The sequence below is a fragment of the Nasonia vitripennis genome, assembly GCF_009193385.2.
Source record: "Nasonia vitripennis strain AsymCx chromosome 2 unlocalized genomic scaffold, Nvit_psr_1.1 chr2_random0002, whole genome shotgun sequence".
Lineage (NCBI taxonomy): Eukaryota > Metazoa > Arthropoda > Insecta > Hymenoptera > Pteromalidae > Nasonia > Nasonia vitripennis.
In genome coordinates this window covers 1,919,885-1,942,350 of record NW_022279608.1, presented here as the reverse complement: position 1 = coordinate 1,942,350, position 22,466 = coordinate 1,919,885, and the positions used below count along the sequence as shown (strand labels likewise).

General features: G+C 38.5%; 1 protein-coding gene across 16 annotated transcripts in view; it reads right to left on the bottom strand.

Annotated features, from left to right (window-relative positions):
* Window positions 1-22,466, bottom strand: part of LOC100680429 (protein unc-79 homolog) — a 2,400,004-nt gene that overhangs the window by 1,131,023 nt on the left and 1,246,515 nt on the right. For all 16 annotated transcript variants that reach the window (XR_004345182.1, XR_004345183.1, XR_004345184.1 and 13 more), the window contains one exon: window positions 7,534-7,655. Coding sequence is in view for 13 of the 16 variants with exons in the window: in XM_031923950.1 (XP_031779810.1) it covers window positions 7,534-7,655 (122 nt within the window). In the remaining 3 variants the exon portion in view is untranslated. The remainder of the gene's footprint in view (window positions 1-7,533; window positions 7,656-22,466) is intronic.

The following is a 22,466-nucleotide window of genomic DNA, read 5'->3' as shown; positions in this document are numbered from 1 at the left end:
TTTTTGAAACTCTGATCGTTCTACTTGTTTGTTTATTATTTTTGGCTACCTAACTTCTTCCGATCGAAAAACTGAATCTATTTTTTTATTTAATTCTTCTATTAATTTAGATTTTTCATTTAATAATTTTCGTAAAAATATCTTTTTACCGCCTCTTTTATGATTCTTTTTAACCGTACTTCCTACACTAATATTATCTTTCATTGAATAAAATAACGTGTTTTTATATCGATTAATGAACCACTAATTAAACGGCTGATTGGGCATGCGCGTAATTAATTTCTTCACATATGTTTTGAATATTCTCGATTGACCTAGTGACACAAGCGCTACCAACTTGAAGCGCTTCTTTTAATCGCCTTGCTGACACTGCAACGTCAGGTGAGCGCGATCGCCGATGAGCGCAAGCAGGTCGCCACCCAATCTTTCTTTGAACTCGCAATTTTATATTTCTGTTTTAATCATTGATTTTCCAATCTAACTACCGTTTTGTTTGCAAATTTTATATATTTTTTTTTCTATCTCTGTTTATATATATATATATACATATATTTTTGTAGTTGACTAACCGAATTTCCCGAGATATATGGTTTCCGTTAGGATATTGATTTATGAAAAAGAGTAATCGCTATTTAAGCGATCAAAGTATAAGTCACTTTTCAGCGTCTTTAGGATAGGTTTTTGCACAAAATTCTAGCACCCACTTATTTATTTATTTTTTTTTTAACACTTTAACTTACTTTTGGGGTATATATATGTAATTTATATTTGTTTAAATTTACAATGCAATTTATGATAATAGAAATATGAAACAAAAACAATAATAAAATAATATATCAATATTTCAATACAATTTTATTTTAAAATTGAGAGTAATTGCATTATAACATAAAACATAATACTTATTACTTAAATTGTTAAGTCACAATTCCGCCCTATAATTAATTATTGAATTTTACTTACTCGCGTTTAATTGCTTGGGCTGGAAACTCTGCTGCTGTGCTGTAGTCGGGCTTATACAGGATGGATATATTCAATAGAAAAACACTTGTAGTTGATTGACTTCCACGATTCATTCAATATAAAGTTCTATAGGTATCGGGATCGCGACTTAAGCCCGGATAACTCTTGTCGACGGATAGGAGCGTCGTACAAGAGTCCAGATCGAGTGTATAATTACAACTGGTCGCTCGGCATATACAGGAGATACTCATTAACCTCGCTGATCTACTTATTAATCTGAGTCGTCAGTTTTCGGCTTCGTAACGATTCCGCTGATATTGCTTAAATTCAATACGTCGCAGGACGTTACACAAATACGGGAGCGACAAACGGTACCGCGAATGCTCAACTTAATTACACGAATAATATATCAGTAGCAGATCACATGTATATTATTGTACGCATTAACATTAAAGATGTAAGCATGGAGATCGATTCGGGCACATATTATACAGTAATGTCGGAAGGTTTTGTAGAAAAGAACTTTAGAAATCTCAAGGTTACTAAAGCGTGTATAAACTTACTCGGATATGAAGATAATAGAATAGAGCCACGGGGCCAATTAAAAGACATTAAAGTATCGCTGAATAACATGAGACAAAGAATGAATTGTTTAGTTTTAAAAGGTGAGAAAGTTTCACTAATAGGCCGACAATAGCTTTCAGAATTCGGGCTTTGGCCGTTGAAAATTTAAACGAAACCCGATATTACTCTATCAGGGCGAAATATGATGCTAAATATAATCACAGACAACGTCAGAGAGCAAATCTTAGCAGAATTCGAAGAATTATTCAGCGATACGCCAGGCTTATATAATCGTCGTGAAATAACGTTACACGTTTACCCAAATACTAAGCCTGTGGCACTTGAAGCAACACATGTAGCTTTCGCGGTAAAGCCAAAACTTGAAAGGAAATTATCGCATTTAGAAAAAGCTGGTCACATAAGAAGTTAGAATTTGCGAAAATTTCAAAATTACTTTGAACCCCTACTTAATAATAACTAAGAGATCGTTTCCGCGAATTAAAGACATATTCGAAGTATTACAGCGCGGAATTAAGTACTCTCAATTAGAGTTGCCTCACGCTTACATGCAAATACCAGTAGCAGAAGAATCGGGAAAATATCTGACTATCACAACGCATGCGGGCTTATTCAGATATACAAAATTGCCAGAAGGTACATCGGTTGCTCCGAGTGAATTCCAAACAATAATAAAGGCATTACAGACGCAAGAAGCGCCCGTATTAAATTGAAGAGAATTATTTAAACGAGAACGCGGCTTACGATTGAACCGACATAAATGTAATTTTATGAAAAATAAAATTGAGGTTTTAGGTTTTGTTATTGATAAGGAAGGGTTACATAAATCTAATTCGAAAGTAAAAGCAATATTTGAGGCACCGTGGCCTACAGACGACAAACAGCTCTCCTCTTTCTGGAAACTATTTTCGAATCTAAAAGAGGTATTTCGATAACGGCAGCAAGCAGGCTACAGCACTAGGCTTATATATTGTCAAGATTTCAGTACGAAATAGAGTGGATAAAATCCGAGGAAAATGGCAACTGCGACGCACTGTCTCGTCTTCCCGTCAAAGATGACACAGACATGTTCGCCGCGGAGTTTTCGTCAATGCTCTTTATCTCAGAAAATCCAAACTTAATCGTGTGGCAAGGTGTAGCGCGCGTATCAAAGCAAGATAAAACATTAGCAAATATAATAAAGTTATGTATTTTCGGGTGGCCAAGTAATAGTAGTAGTTTTTATAAGAAGAAACAAGTTTTCAGTCGAAGAAAACTGCCTGTTTTTAAAAAATTTTTAAAATTGTGTAGGCAAAAGTGCTGTACTTTCTCCCCTAGGGAAAAAACACTTTCGCCTCTAGATATATGTATATATGTGTGTTTGGGTGTGTTTATATGTACATATACACACAAAAACACTAAAAAGGCCTTTCGCCCAGGCTTGAAAAACTCGACTTTCTCTCCACTTTTTCGTAGGCGAAAAGCGCGTTTTCGATGCACGTGTTATGAAATACTGCTACGCAAGACCCCCGATCCCCTAGTATACTTCTCAAAATTTTCTATCCTCCTAATTCCAAAGTGGGAAACCCGAAAATTCGTTACCCTCATTCTCCCCCCCTCTTACCATACTATACCCCTGCCAAACTTCTGCTCTTCTAAAACACGCAACTGTCTTGTTTGTGTCACTGCGCTCTCTTCTATTATGTGGTCCGAAACCTAAACCCTCCTAGGCCCAGCTCCGGATAGTCCCTGCTCCGTATACTCTTTAAATACCCAACTCCGAAAACAGGCCCCTTAATTATTTACAACTTTCAAAATATACAAATTTTTATAAACATTTAATTGTTTATAACATCAAAATAAACATTTTTCTTAATTTTTTCACTTTATTTACACACAAAATTATTTAATCCATCAAAGAAATTAGCAATAAATAAAGTGTCTAACAATAATAAAAAAAAACTGTCTTCAAGACTTGAAGACAGGCAGGATGTACGTAGTCTTAAATCTACTAGGGAATATACCGGCAGACGGGATCCTATTAAACAATTCCACAACAGGTTTTTCGAGGGCAGCCCAGCAACATTTAACAAAAAGTGCTGGGATGCCGTCGGGACCAGGGTTTGCATTGTCCTTTAGGCCTTGAATTAACGCGCGTACCTTGTGACGGGCAGCAAGAAAACTTGGAACAGGCTCCCAGACATCGCAACGGTCAACAACTACCACCGAATTCCTAGTGTAAACTGAGGCAAAGTGAGAAAAGAGCGCATTCGAAATGGACATGTTGTCATATGCAAAGCAATCACCAGAATACATATATGATGGAAGGCCAGATTCATTGTGCAGGCTCTTAACATACGACCAGAAGGCCTTGATGTTGTATGTGATCTTAGACTCAGTGGCCTCTATAAACGCACAGTACTTTACTCTGGACAGACGAACATAAATGGCTCTTAAACGTTTGAATTCAATTTCAAGAGAAGGGTCTCGAGACTCCTTCCATTGACAATGCACTCTCTTCCTATCACAGATAGCAAAAATGAGCTCCGCGTCGTATCAACTAGGATAAGTATTAGAACGCTGACCTGTAAAGGGAATCTGACTCTCTATAATAACATTTACATTGGTATAGAAACTATCGATAATCGAGTCTATGTTATCCCGCCCAGGACAGCACTCCAATTTACAAGATCAAGTGAACGATTTATTGTACAATAGTCAGCCGCATGAAAATTACGTTTTCAGACACTATAAACATTAAAAGAAGCATGAGGTGATGCAATTTCGAGGAGATAAGCTGCATGGTGAGAATCTGGAGAGAGGAAGGATGGGGTCCTAAAGATCCAGTAAAGAGACCAATCCAGCAGGAGCGAAGAGAAGATCGAATGAGTAGCCCTTGGTCACCAGCGAAGGCAGGCACTGGGTGAGGTTGAGTGAAGAGTAGACAGAACAGATGATCTCCACAGAAAGTCTGAGGTTCGGTTTAAGATAGTCTGTGGTCTTTAACATCAGTGGGTCACCTACAATAATCAATTTATGGTCTATTAATTTATTCGCTAGGTTTTCAACGCAGACAGCATGCTCCTTGAAAAAAGAACTTTCAGACCTCGGTTAAAAGTAACATACACCCAGGATATTTTTACTAGATGGAAGTTTGATAAATAAATGCTCCACTGAAGACACCACCTCTACTCTCTGGGCGACAATAGAACTCTTGACAGCGATGAGTACACCACCTCCACGAGATACAGCAGATGCAGACAGATTCCGATCGTACCTGAAGATGCTGTAGTTCCTCAATCCTAGTTTGCTGGAAGAGAAGTCAGGCTGAAGCCAGGTTTCGGTCAGAATGATCGAATCAGGAAGAAAAGAGAGCTGATAGAAGTTGGATTTGAAAAAAAATACCTTGGTATGGCCACTGACCGAGTGATCATTTTGATAATAAATAAGGATCCTCTCTCCCTCAGCGGACCCTGCACTTAGTTTTTTGAATGGCTATTAGAGCTGCGAACCCTGAATGGCTTCCTGACATCAACCAGGGTAGGCGTACTATGTATGAATCTGACAGTCTTCAGTGAGTCAGGATTAGCACTATTATGTGCATTCGCCTTACCACGCAGTCTCTTAAATTGCTCTCTCTGGTAACGAGTTCTGTCGGCAGTCACCTTCACACCACCAGTGATGTGCTTACGGTTGTTAACAACCCTTTGGGCATCATATTGGGATCCAAACCTGGCCAAAATAGGAGGTGCAGTGCTACGAGCAGACGGCTTGGCGAATCTTCTGATGGACAGTGTGTTCAAGTTGATGTTGGAGATGTTATCCAAGCACTGACGTACCTTATCCAGATCTAGGGAGACATCCACAGGCACGTTATACATTAACACATTACAGGAGCGACTCATGCGTTCCTGGAGCTCGCCAGCAAGATCACTTGTGCTTTAAGATGGAAAGGATAAGGCAGCATTGCTGACAATCTGACTCGACGTGGAAGGCCAAGAGGGACCAGCTGGGTTGCTGGAACTTTGGCGAACCATATCCTCAATCGCCTGCATTATGGACTTGAGGTCTGTGATTTCAAGGCGAAGTTCACCGATATGCGTGTCATTTCTGCTAATCCTGGTGCCAAACTCTGTGAGCTTAGTGTCAATCGCTGTCAAGAAGGACTTGATATAAGAGCAATTCAGCTGAAGCACCCTCTTAAACTCATCCAGGAGACTCCCAGGTGGGACAGCCTCAGCAGCAGCACCTGATGACCCAGCAGGTGGACTGGCAACGTTCACAGCTGACAGAAGGCGGAGCACAGTGATTAAGACTCTTCTGGGCAGGGTCATCTGTATTACACTTGGCAAGGGTAGCACAGTCATAATGAAATCCACGGACACAAGATATGCAGTGCCAGCTCGGGGTGCCAAAACATTGGCAGTCCACATAGTCACAGGCTGAGAAGTGACTTCTATCTCCTCTACGTCTAGACACATTGGAGCCGTCCACCTAAATCGGCATTTTGGAGCGCTTAATACCTTACAAGAACACTGACGATACAAACCATGCATGTCAATAATTTTGTTTACAGTGAAATCACAGATTGAAAAACAACTAAGATCAATTAAAAAAAGTCAAGTTTACAATCATATTATTTTATTTATAATACGGAAAACAAAAAATCATTATGTTTAGGGGTGAGTTGTATGATTGGCAATTTAAACTTAAGTAATATATTGATTAATTACAAATAACTTTCAAGATATTTACTACGTAACTTGCCATACCCCTTATATTTTATTTATGGTACATACTTGTTCATGAAGTGGTCTTATTGTAAATGTAACTTTCTGCATATTTTATTGATGCTCATAAACTTATAAAATTCTTGTTTCAATAAAAGGAAATATTTTAAGTGTCAAAGTATGTATTATGAACAAAATGTAAGGGGCATGGCAAGTTACGTAGTAAATATTTTGAAAGTTATTTGTAATTAATTAATATATTACTTAAGGTTAAATTACCAATCATACAACTCACCCCTAAACATAATGATTTTTTGTTACACTTACATTTTGTTCATAATACATACTTTGACACTTAAAATATTTCCTTTTATTGAAACAAGAATTTTATAAGTTTATGTGCATCAATAAAATATGCAGAAAGTTACATTTACAATAAGACCACTTCATGAACAAGTATGTACCATAAATAAAATATAAGGGGCATGGCAAGTTAAGTAGTAAATATCTTGAAAGTTATTTTTAATTGATCAATATACTACTTAAGTTTAAATTACCAATCATTTGACTCACCCCTTAATTAAACATAATGATTTTTCGTTTTCCGTATTATAAATAAAATAATATGATTGTAAACTTGACTATTTTTTATTGATCTCAGTTGTTTTTCAATCTGTAATTTTACTGTAAACAAAATTATTGATATGCACGATGATACGCAGAATATCAAACGCGCCTAACCTTTTTACTTTGGTTTATTGTATAAACTTAAAACTTGCTATGCAATGCCTCTTAAAAAATTGAATTTGAAAATAAGCCAGAAATGCCATCCAGCACTGACGCAAAGTGCATACAAATCAACAGGTTAGTCTCCGGGTCCTTGAAATAGCGAGTGATACCAACCTAAACTGGCTAGATAGTGTAAATCCGAGTCTAGAGTAGTCTCCAGCTCTGCAGTAGCATATGCAGCATCAGCAGCCATAGACCATGTTCAAGCAGCCTATGTAGCAGCAGCAACAGCAGCCGTAAAACCTGGATGAGCTGCATATATAGTAGCATCAGCCGTAGACCCTAGATGACTGGCAGCATGTATATAAGAATTGCATTTGAACGAAATTTTCAGTATGTACATGCTGATAGTTTTTGCCTTATATTGTGAAGGGGGGGGGGGTTAAAAATAATTCTTGAATATTGATAGTTATATATATATATATATATATATATATATATATATATATATATATATATATATATATATTTAGAATCACATATTGCTTACCTTAGTTTATGTGGGGCCATATAAAAATGTTTGTCCACATAGTTATATCCAAGTAATAAATATAAATGACGTAGGACAATACCTTGGGTTTTAAGTATTAACTTTTCATCTGAAGGGTATGCCTGTAATAAATTAAAGTGTGTTTTCATAACATTCACAGAATTTGGAGATAAAGTTATGTAATGTAAATTAGGAAGTGAAAACTGAAGTATAAGCTTTTATCTATATTTGAAGAAAGCTTAAAACCGCTACCGATTCTTTGGCACTTATAGCGTTCTTCTAATTAACTTTTTATTTGTGTTTAAGTATAAAAAGTTCCAATTTTATTTTACGTTTTAATTTATAATTTAGTTTTGTTTTGAGATCTAGCGTACTTGCTCCGAAACCATTGACCTCTGCAAGAAGAATCTTTTTCGTCCAATTTTGGATTTTTCTTGACGATCAATGGAGTGAAAAGGTCGTAGAATTTATTTTAATGAGACATTTTTGAGGTCTCCGCACTAACACAACCCCATTCAAATTTGAAAATTTTTGTTTTCTGTTTTTGATCTTGATCTATATAAATTCGTTCTCTATCTGTTGTCGCATTTGTGTATTGTAATTGTAATTATATCTTCATGAAGGGCGTTTAGCCAGTTAAATTTAAATAAATAATTTATTGATAAATGTTGGAATCCGTGGGTAAATTGAGAACACTGAGGTTAATGTTAAATGAATAATAGTAATTTATTTATATATGTCAATAGCCATAGTCGGCAGTACGTCCGCTCGGCTCGTAGTCTTACAGGCAAGAGAGAGAGTATAGTGCAGTGTAGCATAGTCTGACTCCACGGAGCTGAGTATACAGTATACTATGCGCTTAGAGTATATACGCGAGGCATGCGCATTATGCTCGCATTCGCTCGAGCTTGTCTCGTTGCACGAAATCGTCGTCAACCAGTAGATGACGCGACGAGTACCGTTTTATGTATTACGACTGTATAAATTCACACATTACAACACGCCTCCTGAATTTTACAGTCGTGATATTTTTACATTATAATTCGATACATTTGAATTTTCAATTTCGCATACAATTTGTCATCGCATTTTACATTAATTAAATTAAGAGCATTTCAAGTGAACTTGAGTCTTACAACTGAACTTGGCGATTATTACTTTGAACTTGGGTTTTTGGTATGGACATTTTAGATTAAGCCTTTTCTATTGTATCTATTTTCTATTGTATTTGTCTTGTCCAGACTCTTTGTGAGGATGTCTGCTAAATTACATTTGGAGTCAATTTTTACAATATTTATTTTGCCCATTTCATAACTTTCATTTATATAATGATATTGCACTTCGATGTGCTTTGAGTTTGGAGTAAAATTACCGAATTTTGCGATTGCGATTGCTCCTGAATTATCTTCGTAAATAGTTGTTGGTTCATGTAAATTTACATCAAATGATTCGCTCAATAAATTTCTTACAAACAATATTTCGGAGACTGCCTCTGACAAAGCTACATATTCAGCAAAAGTTGAGCATTTTGTTACCGCACCTTGTTTGTGGGTTTTCCAAAACATTACATTACCATATAATCTAATTACGTATCCACTTGTGGATTTTCTATCTACATTATCACCAGCAAAATCGGAATCTACCATACAATCTAGTATCTCGCTATTTATATTATCACAATATGTTAGTTTCAAGTCTTTAGTCTTGTACAAATATTTTAAGACTCGCATCGCATACTTATAGTGAGTTTGATCGTAGCAACTTTGATATCGACTTAAATAATTTACGCTGTACGATATATCTGGCCTTGTGCCTGAGCTTATATATAGTAGTTCTCCTATCAAGTTTCTGTACTTTATTCGTTCGTCTATTTGGCTAGCTTGATCTAATTTTAGATTAGTCTCCATTGGAGTATCATATAATTTTGCATTTTCTAGATTATATTTAGCAGCCAAAGATTCAATATATTTGGTTTGACTTAAGGTAATTTTGTGTCTATCATCGCTATAATCATATCAATACCTATATATTGGCTAATTTTGCCCATATCCTTCATTGCAAATCTCTTCATTAAACTAGCTTTGACTTAATTTATTTTATTTTTATCATTACAACAAATTAAGAGATCATCTACAAATACTAATATATATATATATATATATATATATATATATATATATATATATATATATATATGATCTCTGCTTGTATTTTGTATGTACAGACAATTATCATAGTTGCTTCTAACAAAGTTTAAACTTTCCAAGTATTTATTAAAGCAATTATACCAAGCTTTAGGGCCTTCTCTGAGTCCATAGAGTGCCTTTTGCAATTTACAAACTTTATTGCCTCCAGTTTCATAACCTTTCGGTTCATTAACATATACTTCTGTTTTTACATAACCATTTTGCATCAATAACCTTTTTATCTTTTGGCCGTTCAACAATTTGCCAAGTATTATTTTTCTTTAAACTATTAATTTCTGAGTCCATCGCAATCTTCCATTGTTTATATTCATTTGAGTTTAACGCCTCCTCAAATGTGTTCGGCACATTTGCATCAATGTGATTTACATAGATAAAATGAGTTACAGGATTTCCATACCTATTTATAGGACTTTTCTTTCTTTCTGATTTTCTTTTTACAATCAGGTTTTCTTTATTTTTATTTTCTACAGTATTTGAAAAATCATCATGTATATTTTCGTTTTCAACAATGTCAAAATTTGATTCGTTATCTCTACTTTCCCCGAAGGTCTGAGTAGAGATAAGAGTATTTTTTCTATTTGAATTTACATCATATTCATCAATTTTGGATTCATTTTCTTTATTTTCAGATTCGCTATTTTCCAAATCTCTATCTTTTTCGTCATCAAGTTTTTCTAAACAAATTAATTGAGTTTTCTCTTCAACTACTTGAACATGTCTAGCATGAATGACTCTACCATTGACTAGAACTTTATAGCCATTTTCTACATAGCCTACTAGTACGCCTAATTGGGCTTTATCGTCCCATTTACTTTTTCGCAACGCTTCTGGAACTCTTACGAAGATTCGACTTCGATAAATTTTTAAATTATCTACATTAGGCTTTTTTCCAAAAAATATCTCGTAAGGAGTTTTATTTTCTGCTGTATTTGCTATTGTACGGTTTTTTAAATACGCGACCGTTTTTATGATTTCAGGCCAGTAACGCCTATGAATTTTAGCTTCTCGCACTAAGCATCTACCTATGTCCATAGCTGATCTATTGTATCTTTCCGCTACTCCATTCAGTTCATGGACGTACGGTAGGCATGGCAATAATTCAATTCCTTTAGATTTTACAAAGTCATAAATTTCTCTATTCAGATATTCTTTGCCATTATCACATCGTAATTTTTTAACCTTTATATTGAATTTATTTTCTACTAAATTAACAAATTCTTTCAAACAACTTGCAGTCTCTGATTTATTTTTAATACAAAAGATTCTAGTGCACTTACTATAATCATCAACAAATGTTAAGAAATATTTTTCTCCACCATAACCAGTTGTGCTATGTGGACCATTTAGATCAGTATGAATTAGTTCTAAAACTTCAGTAGCTTTTGTTCTATTATTTTCGAATGGTCCATTTGCCATTTTACTCTCTATACAATTTGCACATTTCATTTCAACATTTTCTATTTTATCTGGCAAACCTTCAACTAATTTATTATTTACTAATTTGTTCAAATATTGAAAATTTACATGGTCAAGTGCCCTATGCCATTTTTCTTTGTCAGTTAATTTTACTGAATTTACATACATTTCATTACTTGCTTTTTTTGATACAAAACTTTTCATATAAAACAAATGTTCATTTTTGTTTGCTACAGCTATTAACTCTCTAGATTTATTAAAAATGTTTGCAATATCTTTATTTGCTAATACTGTATAATTTTCAGTTATTTTTGCAAGACTCATCAAATTTTGTTTAATGCCTTCAACATAATAGACATTTTTTATATCAACATATTTTTGATTATAATAATTTTTAAAATAAGTTTTAACATTACCTATTTTGGTTGCTTTTAACATTTTACCGTCTGGTAATTTTACATCAACAGGATTTTTCAAATCTATACGTTTATCAAAGAATTTATCATGTTTTATAATATGATCTGTGCAACCACTATCTAATAACCAATCGATTTCGCTACAATTTTCGCTACAACCTGTTACATGATTTACTTCACTTGTTTTATCATTCTTATACTTTTCCCGAGGGTAGGTATAAGAATTGTTCGAGTCGTGGCATACCTGTGTTGTCCATGATTCAGATGAATAGTTGCCCTATTGCTCGCTTGAAGAGTCACCTCTGGGTTGACCTTGTCCTCTGTCTCGGCCACGACCTCTGTAGGTTCCACCTCTGTTGTAGCCTCTTTGATGACCTTGTTGACCTTGACTGGATTGAGCACCTCGTCCTCGGTTACTCTGCTGTGGTGGTCTCGTGCATGAATTTTTGTAATGTCCAACATTTCCACAGTTGTAACATTTACCTTCGAACTTGGCTGTAAAAGTACTTACATTACTCTTTTTATCAGAATCGTTTTTTGTATAATTTTTTTCTTTAATTTTTGATTTGACATAATCTACTGTCCTTTGATCTTCTGGAATGACATCAATGAAGTCTCCTATGTAGCTGTAGCTTGGTGGTAGTTCTTGTATTAAATACCTCATCTTCTCTGTTTCCTCTAGTTTTCCACCAGCCGCCTTGAACTCGTTCACGGTTTTCTCGAATTCTGCGAAAAAATCGTCTACTTGATCAAAATTCTTCAATTTTACTACTTCCAGCTTTCCTCTGCAAATTATTTGTAGTGACGTAGATTGCGTCAAATACATTTTATCGAATTTTTCCATCATGTCAAATGCTGATTTACATTCACCAATATATTCTAATTGTTTATTGGATACAGTGCTTATTATAATCGTTCTTGCTTTTAAATCTTTTTTCTGCCATTCACCTTCTTTATCTTTGTATGCAGCAGTTATTTTAGTAGTTGCAGGTTCGTTACACTCTTTATATTATAAGAAAATCATCAATCTTATTTTCCAACTGGAGTATTTTGCACCATCAAACACTGGTATCATAATATCTTCAATTTTGGCTTGCTTCGCCATTTTTATTTCTTCTTCTTTGACACGTATATTCTCGTACATTTGATTTTGTCAATACAACAATTTTCTTGATTTCTTTTAAAAATATTTTTCTAATCTTATTTCTTATTTTCTTTGTTAAGTCATTATCTGTAGCGTCTAATTCATTTTCTTGTTTTACTCTATGTTTAAGCCACCAGAACATGTGCTTAACCTCGAAATTGCCACATGCTCTGTACTAGCACGTTACCATGTTTTTCACTTGCTGACTTTAATCTATTGACATCGTACTTTAATCTTTATTAATTTTCAAAAATCTTCTTATTGTTTAGTACCTGACAACTTTATCTTCGTCACTGAGCACATATTTTTTGACTTGAACCTTTTCTTAACTGGTTAATCTTCACTTGAAATTTTTCTTTTTTTTTTGACGGACGTTTCGACACAAGATTCTAATTTCAATGCTTCACAAGCATATAATCTTTCTGAGAAATTTTCTCCTTTAATTTCACTACTCAATTTTTCACTGTGCGATTCACTTTGTTAACAATAACCGTTAACTTCTTTTCCACGTGGCTTTCTTCTAACCTCACTTTTTCCCCCTCAATTTTACATTTCCCCGAAGGTTAATGTAAAATTGAAAAAATAAAGTTAACCAGGGTCTGCTACCATGTTGGAATCCGTGGGTACATTGAGAACACTGAGGTTAATGTTAAATGAATAATAGTAATTTATTTATATATGGCAATAGCCATAGTCGGCAGTACGTCCGCTCGGCTCGTAGTCTTACAGGCAAGAGAGAGTATAGTGCAGTGTCGCATAGTCTGACTCCACGGAGCTGAGTATACAGTATAGTATGCGCTTAGAGTATATACGCGAGGCATGCGCATTATGCTCGCGTTCGCTCGAGCTTGTCTCGTTGCACGAAATCGTCGTCAACCAGTAGATGGCGCGACGTATACCGTTTTATGTATTACGACTGTATAAATTCACATATTACAACAATAAAGTTATCAGTAATTAAGTGCATAAATTTTGGAATATGAGTAATCAAGAAATTAAATATCATTTATCACATCATCAAACAATAAGGTTTTGAAAGCTGTGCAAGAACATAGCCAAAATTTAACCGCGTATCGATGGCTGAGTAAAATAAGGTTGTATTGTAGTGGCGACTCCGAGAACGTTGGATCGTGGTGGCGTCTTTGGAAACGTTACAACTTTATTCGTGCGGTGTATACGAATAATTCGAACGTAATTCACACGAGAAGTCTGGGAATAATAATCAGAGATTTTTGTTGCCGGCCGAGAACAAATATCTACCGATATTATCACACGACGTACAATTAAACGACTCGGAGCAGCGAAACTTAAAGCTGACACTAGTATCGCATGCTCTTCGAGTCGAATAATTTTCTATTTGTTATCGGGAGAATTTTAAAGCACTCTCGTTAGGATAGAGAGTAGCATAATTATTTTTTCGTGACGTCTCGTGTGAAAGCAGAGCGTATATGCGAAATTGTAAGTTGTTTAATTATTAACAATTAAACAGCAAAAGGCAGCAAAGCGGCAACACAAACGCGCATAGCCGCAAAGTATAGTCCATGCACGCTATAGTGGAGCGAAGCGCGCAGCGGCGCGAGTGTGTGACAAAGAGTGCGAGCGTTTGCGGCGCTACATAGAGGCAATTCTACGAGAACGCGACGGGCGCGAGGTATATGGTATATAGTCACTTTCACGGGAAGATGCGGAACAGTATACGCCCAGTTTTCAGCCAAGAAGACCTTAAGATTTATCAAAAAGAGAACACACTTGACTCGTAGATCGAGATATACGCGTATTTCCGCGAAAAATACTTTCCTCTTTTTGTAGCACAAACAGTGCGTTGCAAGTGATTAGATCGCGCTGCTAGGCTGAACAGATGGCACCTCGGAGAGTATACCGAGTTAGATATTAGAGAGAGCATGGACGCCTCGACAGTAATGGCGCCAGTGAAGAGGGAAGATCTGCGTAAGTCATTTATCGATGCAACGACTGAACAAGTATCGATACGCTCGATATATACGGGCGATTATGACGCTGAACAGCCACACCCTCTGAAGAGATCGAGGCCAACGAAGTCGCGGTGACGCCGCACGGTGTGAAAAAAACATTTTTTTTTTGCATTAAAACCTAATATCTCACGATTGAGTGAATGGAATTGGATGAAATTTGGTTAGAGTATAGTTTGAACTATGTGTAATACGAGAAAAATATTGAGAAGTCCCAAAACAGTTTTTAAGGGATAAAATCTTTTCCTTTTTCAATATTTATAATATTTTTTGGTAAAAAAACTATTCGACTTGCAAATTTTTGTCTACTGAACTTACATTTATCAAGAAAAGTTATCTGAGCTCCTTCAGTTTTCAATAAAATCGACTTAAATATGATAAATCGTGTATTTTTGGTAAAAAGTTATGTATATATTTATAAACTTTTTTATTTTAATATATTTTATAAAATGTTGGTAACACGACATATAACATGCTTTTTTGCCCGAAAAATATGGCGGCCATTACAATTTTCGTCCAATTCTTACATTTGGATCATTTATTAAAAATCAATGTATGATAGCGATAAATATATTTTTCCCCATAACCCTGAAATCCCAAAACCGCATAACCACAAAACCCCATGACCCTAAAATCCCAAAACACCGTAACCTCAAAATCCCGTAACCCTAAAAACCTCAAATCTCTCTAAACCCTCAAACCCCGAAATCTTCAAAGTCAAGAGCCCGAACCTTTACTAAAAAAAAGGCAGCCAAACAGGTCTTTATACTTTAAAGGTCTTTCAAATACTGTATTTCAAATTCTTTATCATACGAAAAAATAAAGCTGACTTTTCGGCAAAACCCAGCAATGTCACATAATCAATTAGTCTAATGGTTTCCAAGTTATAATTAATTGACATTAAAAATGAAAGTATTTAAATATTTTTTTTAATGAGTTTCAGGGTTACGGGATTTTGAGGTTACGGTGTTTTGGGGTTTTCGGGTAATGGAGTTTTGTGGTTATGCGGCTTTGGGATTTCAGGATTATGGGGAAAAATATATTTATTGCTATCATACATTCATTTTTAATAAATGATCCAAATCCAAAAAAAATTGGACGAAAAATGTAATGGCCGCCATATTTTTCGGGCAAAAAAGCAAATTATATGTCGTGTTACCAACATTTTATAAAATGTAAAATGCTTTCTATCAAAATAAAAAAGTTTATAAATATATACAACATACCTTTTTACCAAAAATACACGATTTATCATATTTAAGTTGATTTTCTTGAAAACTGAAGGAGCTCAGATAACTTTTCTTGATGAATGTAAGTTCAGTAGACAAAAATTTGCAAGTCGAATAGTTTTTTTACCAAACAATATTATAAATATTGAAAAAGGAAAAGATTTTATCGCTAAGATCGCAAAATGGTCCTTTTTGCCTAGAATTTTGGGGTCCTTAAAAACTATTTTGGGACTTTTCCCATAGTTCAAACACTCTAACCAAATTTCATCCAATTCCATTCACTCAATCGAGAGATATTAGGTTTTAATATAAAAACATGTTTTTTTCAGACCGTGCGCCGGCGATCGAGATGAACTACGGTCAACCGGCGACAGGGCCTAATCTACAACTGCTAAACGCGATAACAATGAGAGACACGTTCGCAGAAATGCCAGTCACTGAGGAGAGTGAACAGGCATAACCGTCAGTGTCGACGCCAGAAGACCAAGCCAGGTTAACGGCGCAAGAGGCGCAGGGTCGATACCAGAATAGAATCGTCACAATAGAGGTGCCGACAGGGAATCTGATCACGACAGTAACCACGACAACGACGACAACGACAACAACAACGCCGACAACTACGATGGGCGAAGGCAAAGGTGAATAATGTGAAGGTCACTGCACCACGCGCAGTCATAGGCGCAGCGGCAGTGACTGGCGGATTAGAGACCAGATCTCAGCAAAGCGCTGCAACAATGAGCAATCGACCGCAAAACAAAGGGTACGGTGAAGACGAGCGTTGCAGCGCACAATACGCCGAGAGTCACGAAATATCAGCGCAAAATTCGGTAGCTCAGAATGAGCTGCTAAGTCAGTCGATAGCTGAGAATACCGCAACGATGAGGGCGCTGATGTGCAAGATGGAGGCCATGATGTCACAATGGCCGACTACTATAGCGTCCAGTACAAGGGTGAAGCCACCAGCAAGCGAGAGTAATCCACAGAACTCACGCAAAGCCGGTCATGTGAATTTTCATGATACATACAGCATAAATCACATGAATCACAGCAGCTTCCGCGAAGACGCGGACGTGGTGGCTGGTGGAGCCTCCAACTCGCGGATCCCGGTGAATCTTTTATATTAGCAACCCCCGGTAGTTGCTAGAGGGGGAAGGAATGCGAATGCGACGAACGCGCATACGCAAGCGCTGAGTGACAGTAGCAACTAGGCAATTTTGATCGCATGGTCGCACTATTGTCCAGCGAATCTTGCCAGTCGACGATATCGCCAAATAAAGACGAGTCACGCTGTTGGGTACAAGTGGGTATCGGAGGGTTCAGAGTAAGGGATCTCTACGACCCAGGCGCCGCTATGACCGTGATGGGGTCGTTAGGACTTCAGATCGCTAGCGCCTGCGGTCGACCTTTGCGACAACGCGATGGACCAGTGTACAAATGGTCAGACGTCGCTGATCGTAGAATTTGTGGACTTGCCATTCGACGTCGCGGGTGTACAACGCGACGTAACGGTGGCGATCATGCACGAAGCGACCAACAAATGTCTAGTTGGGACGAATTGCGGACTCTGACAGCCTTTACAGTTCCTGGGCTAGGTTTATTCCAATTCATGCGTATGTCGTTTGGTTTAGCCTACGCTGGAGCGACCTTCCAGCGAATGATCGATGAAGTGATCAGCCCAGAACTCCAGCCTTACGCGTACTCATATCTCGATAATATCATCATCGCGACAGAGACGTTTGAAAAGCATCTCGAGTACTTAGAAAAAGTGCTCCAGCGAGTGAACGCGGATGGATTGACGATCAACCGGGACAAAAGTGTCTTTTGCCTAAAATAGGTGAAGTACCTCGGCGTCCAGGTTAATCATGATCGTTTTCGGCCAGATACAGAGAAGATAATGCCCATTGTGGCGTATCCAGCGCCAAAAAACCTGAAACAGCTGAGACGTTTCTTGTGAATGGCGTCGTGGTATTGCGAATTCTTGCAAGAATTTGCGATTGTCGCTAAGCCGCTCCATCGCCTGACGAAGAAAGGCAGAAAATACAAGTGGGGCACGGAACAGCAAGACGCTTTCCAACAAGTAAAAGCGCTGATAGCGTCTGCACCGATTCTTCATTTCGAATCACAGTTCGTGTTGTAGACGGACACCTGTGACACCAGTCTCGGCGGGGTACTTTTCCAAGTTATAAATGGAGAAGAGCGGGTTTGGAATTCGCTAGCCGCACAATGTCGAAAGCCGGGATAAACTACAGTGCCACAGAGAGAGAATGTTTCGCTGTAATCTGGGCTATACGAAAGTTCAGACCGTATATTGAGGGATATCAAATTAAGGTCGTCACGGACCACAGTAGTTTGCGGTGGCTATGCAACTTGCATAATCCCACCGGACGTCTAGCAAGATGGGCGCTAGAAATGCAGAGCCACGTATACACTGTGGAGCATCGAAAAGGCCTGCTAAATGCCGTACCAGACGCATTGTCGCGTATGTACGAAGAAGGCGCAGTACCAGATGAGGCAGACGGATGGGCAAGCTAAACTCAGGATGAATAGTACTGCGAAAAGGTCTGCAAGATGCAGCTGCATCCGAGCAAAGATCCGCTGTATAAGATGTACAGCGGGCAGCTGTACTACTTCTGCCCAGATAAAAAATTGCCAGCGTCTATGAATGACGATATGGCATGGAAAATTGTCGTGCCAAAAGAAAAGCAAACAGAGATCTTGCGAAAGTGTCACGACGAGCCATTAGCCGGTCACCAAAGGCGTGAGAAAACTTGTGCGCGCGTCGCAATTTACTATTACTGGCCCGGTATATACACCGATGTCGCTGAGTATGTTCGACAATGCTTGGTTTGTCAGCAATGCAAAGTCGAGCAGCGCTCGCTAAGCGGCCTGATGGGAAAGCGAGTGATTACTCGGCCATGGCAGATCATAGCTGGAGATGTCATAGGGTCGAAACCAAAGACCGCTCGAGGAAACGAATATATTCTTATATTCGAAGACTCGTTCACCCGCTGGATAGAGTGCATTCGGATTAAGCGGACAAACGCAAAGACAATCCTGCAGCATCTCCGAGAGCGGGTCTTCTTGCGCTACGGTGCATCAGAGTTATTCCTGTCAAACGATGACGCCAAATTCAAAAATAAGGCGATTGAACAATACCTCAGGGAACAAGGCGTGAGACACGAGTTGACGCCACCTTATCACCGCCAGACAAACCCAGTAGAAAGGGTAAACCGCACCATTAATAACATGATGCGCGCGCTGATTGAGGAGAACCATACTACATGGGACGAGCGATTGAGCGACATCGCATTTGGGTATAGTACCGTACTTCATCTCTCGAGGGGCGTTAGTCCAGCCGTATTGATGTATGGGACTCAGCCGAGGAAACCTTCTGCAGCAAGGCGCGAGCAGGACTCCGCCGCAGAAGAAAAGTTGCATCGACGCGCGATCGATGCATGGCATGATCGCGTGTGGGATTTCTCCCAGCTGCGCGAGCAAGTGTCGCAGAGAACGCAGAACGCGCAAGATCGCCAGAAGCGCTACTATGACGCAAGCGTAAACCGGCGTCATACAAAGTCGGAGACTTAGTGATGAGGCAAAATCACGTGTTGTCTTCTGGAGCGGAGCAACGCTCCGCAAAGTTAGCGCCACCATATATTGGACCGTATAAAATAGTAGAAATACGCGGCACAAATACTTATTGATTTGTCGATGAGATGGGCAAGCAAATAGATCTTGCACCAACTGCGCAGCTGAAGTCCTTCTATTCGTCAGCGACGGACGAAGAGTCGCAGAAGAGCGAAGAAGATGGCGACGCTCAACCCCCGAGGGACGCGAGCGTAGACGCGAGTGCTAGCGAAGCACCGTCAGGAAGCGAGCGAGACTCTGTCTGCGAACAGAGCGATATTGCGTCCGAAGCGAGCGAAATCACCGACCGTCTAAAGCGAACGAAAAAGACGCGCGTGGTCGTAATAAATCCTGCGACCAAGAAGGTAGGCCACGGAAAAAGGTGTACACGGCTAGGCGTGTAAGACCTACGCCAGAGGCTCCTAGAGTGGAGGTCGACACCGAGAAGAGAAGGCCTGGTCGTCCGAAGGGTTCGCACAACCGCAGGTATGCGACGAAACCTACTAACCCGTCAACGTCACCGCAAAAAAACGCGCGGAAATAAAGCCCAGTAACGATAGTCACCGTAATAATGTGTTTTTTTTTATCGCCCCAGCATCCCCAGATTCTTGGTCGCGAACGCGATGCACGAAGCTTCGGTTTGTTGTGGACGGAATGGATAGAATCGCTATCTGGTCGATAGTTCGATTCTAGGGTGTGGGGGGCGGGGTGTAACCAGTTGAGCACCGCGACTAACTCGTAGGGGTGAGTACCGCTGCGTCGCAACGAAACAGGTTAGACTCGCGCGCGCGAGGAAAACACATGCGAATTCGGGAATAAGAGCGAGAGAGGTAGAGATAGCGAGCGAGCGGGGTAATCCTTCAGGTACGCGCTCTGATAGCTCTCGGCCTTCGAAAAGTAAACACAGGACTTCACTGGTGATCTGGTTTGCTGTGATCTTTCCAGCGGAACGAATTATATCTTGTGTGTGAGTGCGACATGGAGTACGGGTTTCCTTATCTCCCTGCTTAACGGTCCAGCAACGTCTAGTCCTGCAGTCTGTCGGGAATCAGGAGCGTCAGCGACGAAATCGTGAAGGTTTGTGTGACGCACAGTGACTGTGATTGTTTGTATGAGAACGTATGTCACCCGTGCGAGGGTGATCCAGCGCGCGCGAACGCGATTATTCCAGCGTCGCAGCGAGTCGCAAAGTTGTTGGCGACTCACGTATTATTATTATTTTTTTATATTTGTAAACGTACGGTTTTGACGCGCTAGTGAAATGTAACTTAGACTTATTATTTTACGTGCTTTTTCGTCATTTCCAAACCTCGCTCGTTTACTTCCGATTCCTGTTCCTTCCTGCAAATACCGCCGCCTTCGCTGGCGTTATTTATTAGTACTTATCTAACGCAGTTGAGCAGCCGAACACGCGCCAGGCGGCGCGTAGACCCAGTAAAACAGAAGTAGCTTAGACAGCTGCATGCAACGGAGGTGTTTCGCGGGCGTAGAGGGATCGCGATCCAGTCGTTTAACGCGTTATTCGTTGATCGAATTTACACCTCCTTACAAGTGAATGTGGAAATTTGAAAAAAATTTTAATTTAAAAAAGTTGTCTACAAGTTGAACATAAGTTTTGTCATTTTCTAAATAATAAAACAAATTTTTATATCAAATTATAGGCAACTTTTTTAAATTAAATTTTGTTCCATAATTAAATGTTGTTCCATCTGAACTTTTTACAATTTCTCTGGATACTGTTTACGTGATCGGGGATGCGAGGTTGTGCACCAAAACTATCAAAATACCATCCAACACTATTTTTGGACACATATATCGCCATTAAGTGCATACATCTCTTAAGACTCTGTATATTAAACTCAAAGCCACACAGTTTTATCCAGGTCATTGAAATTTGATCGGCCGGATAAACCCCCACCGCATGAGCTCTCATTTTTCGCAACTTCTGGAGAATATTCAGAGAATTTATTCTTGCAAAGATAGTATGGCGGCAAAAAGGGATGCTCTGCTGTTTTAGTTATATTGCATCCGACACCACCCGAATTGAGCCAGAGTTCCAATTTGCAGGCATTGTTGAGTGCATACGTGTATTGGAGTGCGTAGCGTTTATGCGCAGTATGGCAATTTGTACTAAGGTAAACACTCGTACGCCTCCTCTAAATTGATAACTTCTCGTGTCGTAATCTTATTTAGCAGTTTCGCCTTTTTCTCTTCCCGCACATACATTTTATTTGCTGTTCTGCAAATATTATGCATAGTTTTGTAATTTTTTTCAGCGAAACATCCCCATCGTAACAATCCAAAACATGACCAATTCCAAACAGCTAATTATTTTCTCTTAAATATCTTTCTTAAAGAATCTTGTATAACAAGTAGGCGCGATAATCCAATGTGCTGTAGCATCTAAATCTAATACAGCTAAGCCCACTTCTTTTAACACAACTCGACCCTTGCTATCCTTGAAAAACTGAAAATCGATAACTAGATCTATTTCTCCGTTTGTCTGCACAGCTCAAGAAAGGCGTATTGACTGGCACAAAGCCTGTATTAGTAAGCGGTTTTATTTTGTTTTTTAAAGAGCGCCATCTAGCCTCAACCGCTGTAATCTACTGAAACTTGTCGTGACAAGTCAATCTCCAACAGATTGTCGTACTCAGCATAAATTATACAATTTACAACAGTATCGAATGTGTCATCAAATATTACGTCAATTCTCACACTACCTCTTCTGATTAAATTTCAATGGGTGTCATTGTTGGCCGATAAATCAGGTATCAAATCGAATGCAAAAAGACAGTAGCCATTTGGGTATGCATCGCGTGTTATCGAATTACCAGAATTTGAAAAACGTACCTCCGTACCCTAGAAGAGAGTATGATATGCATCCACATATATCTTTGTTTTTT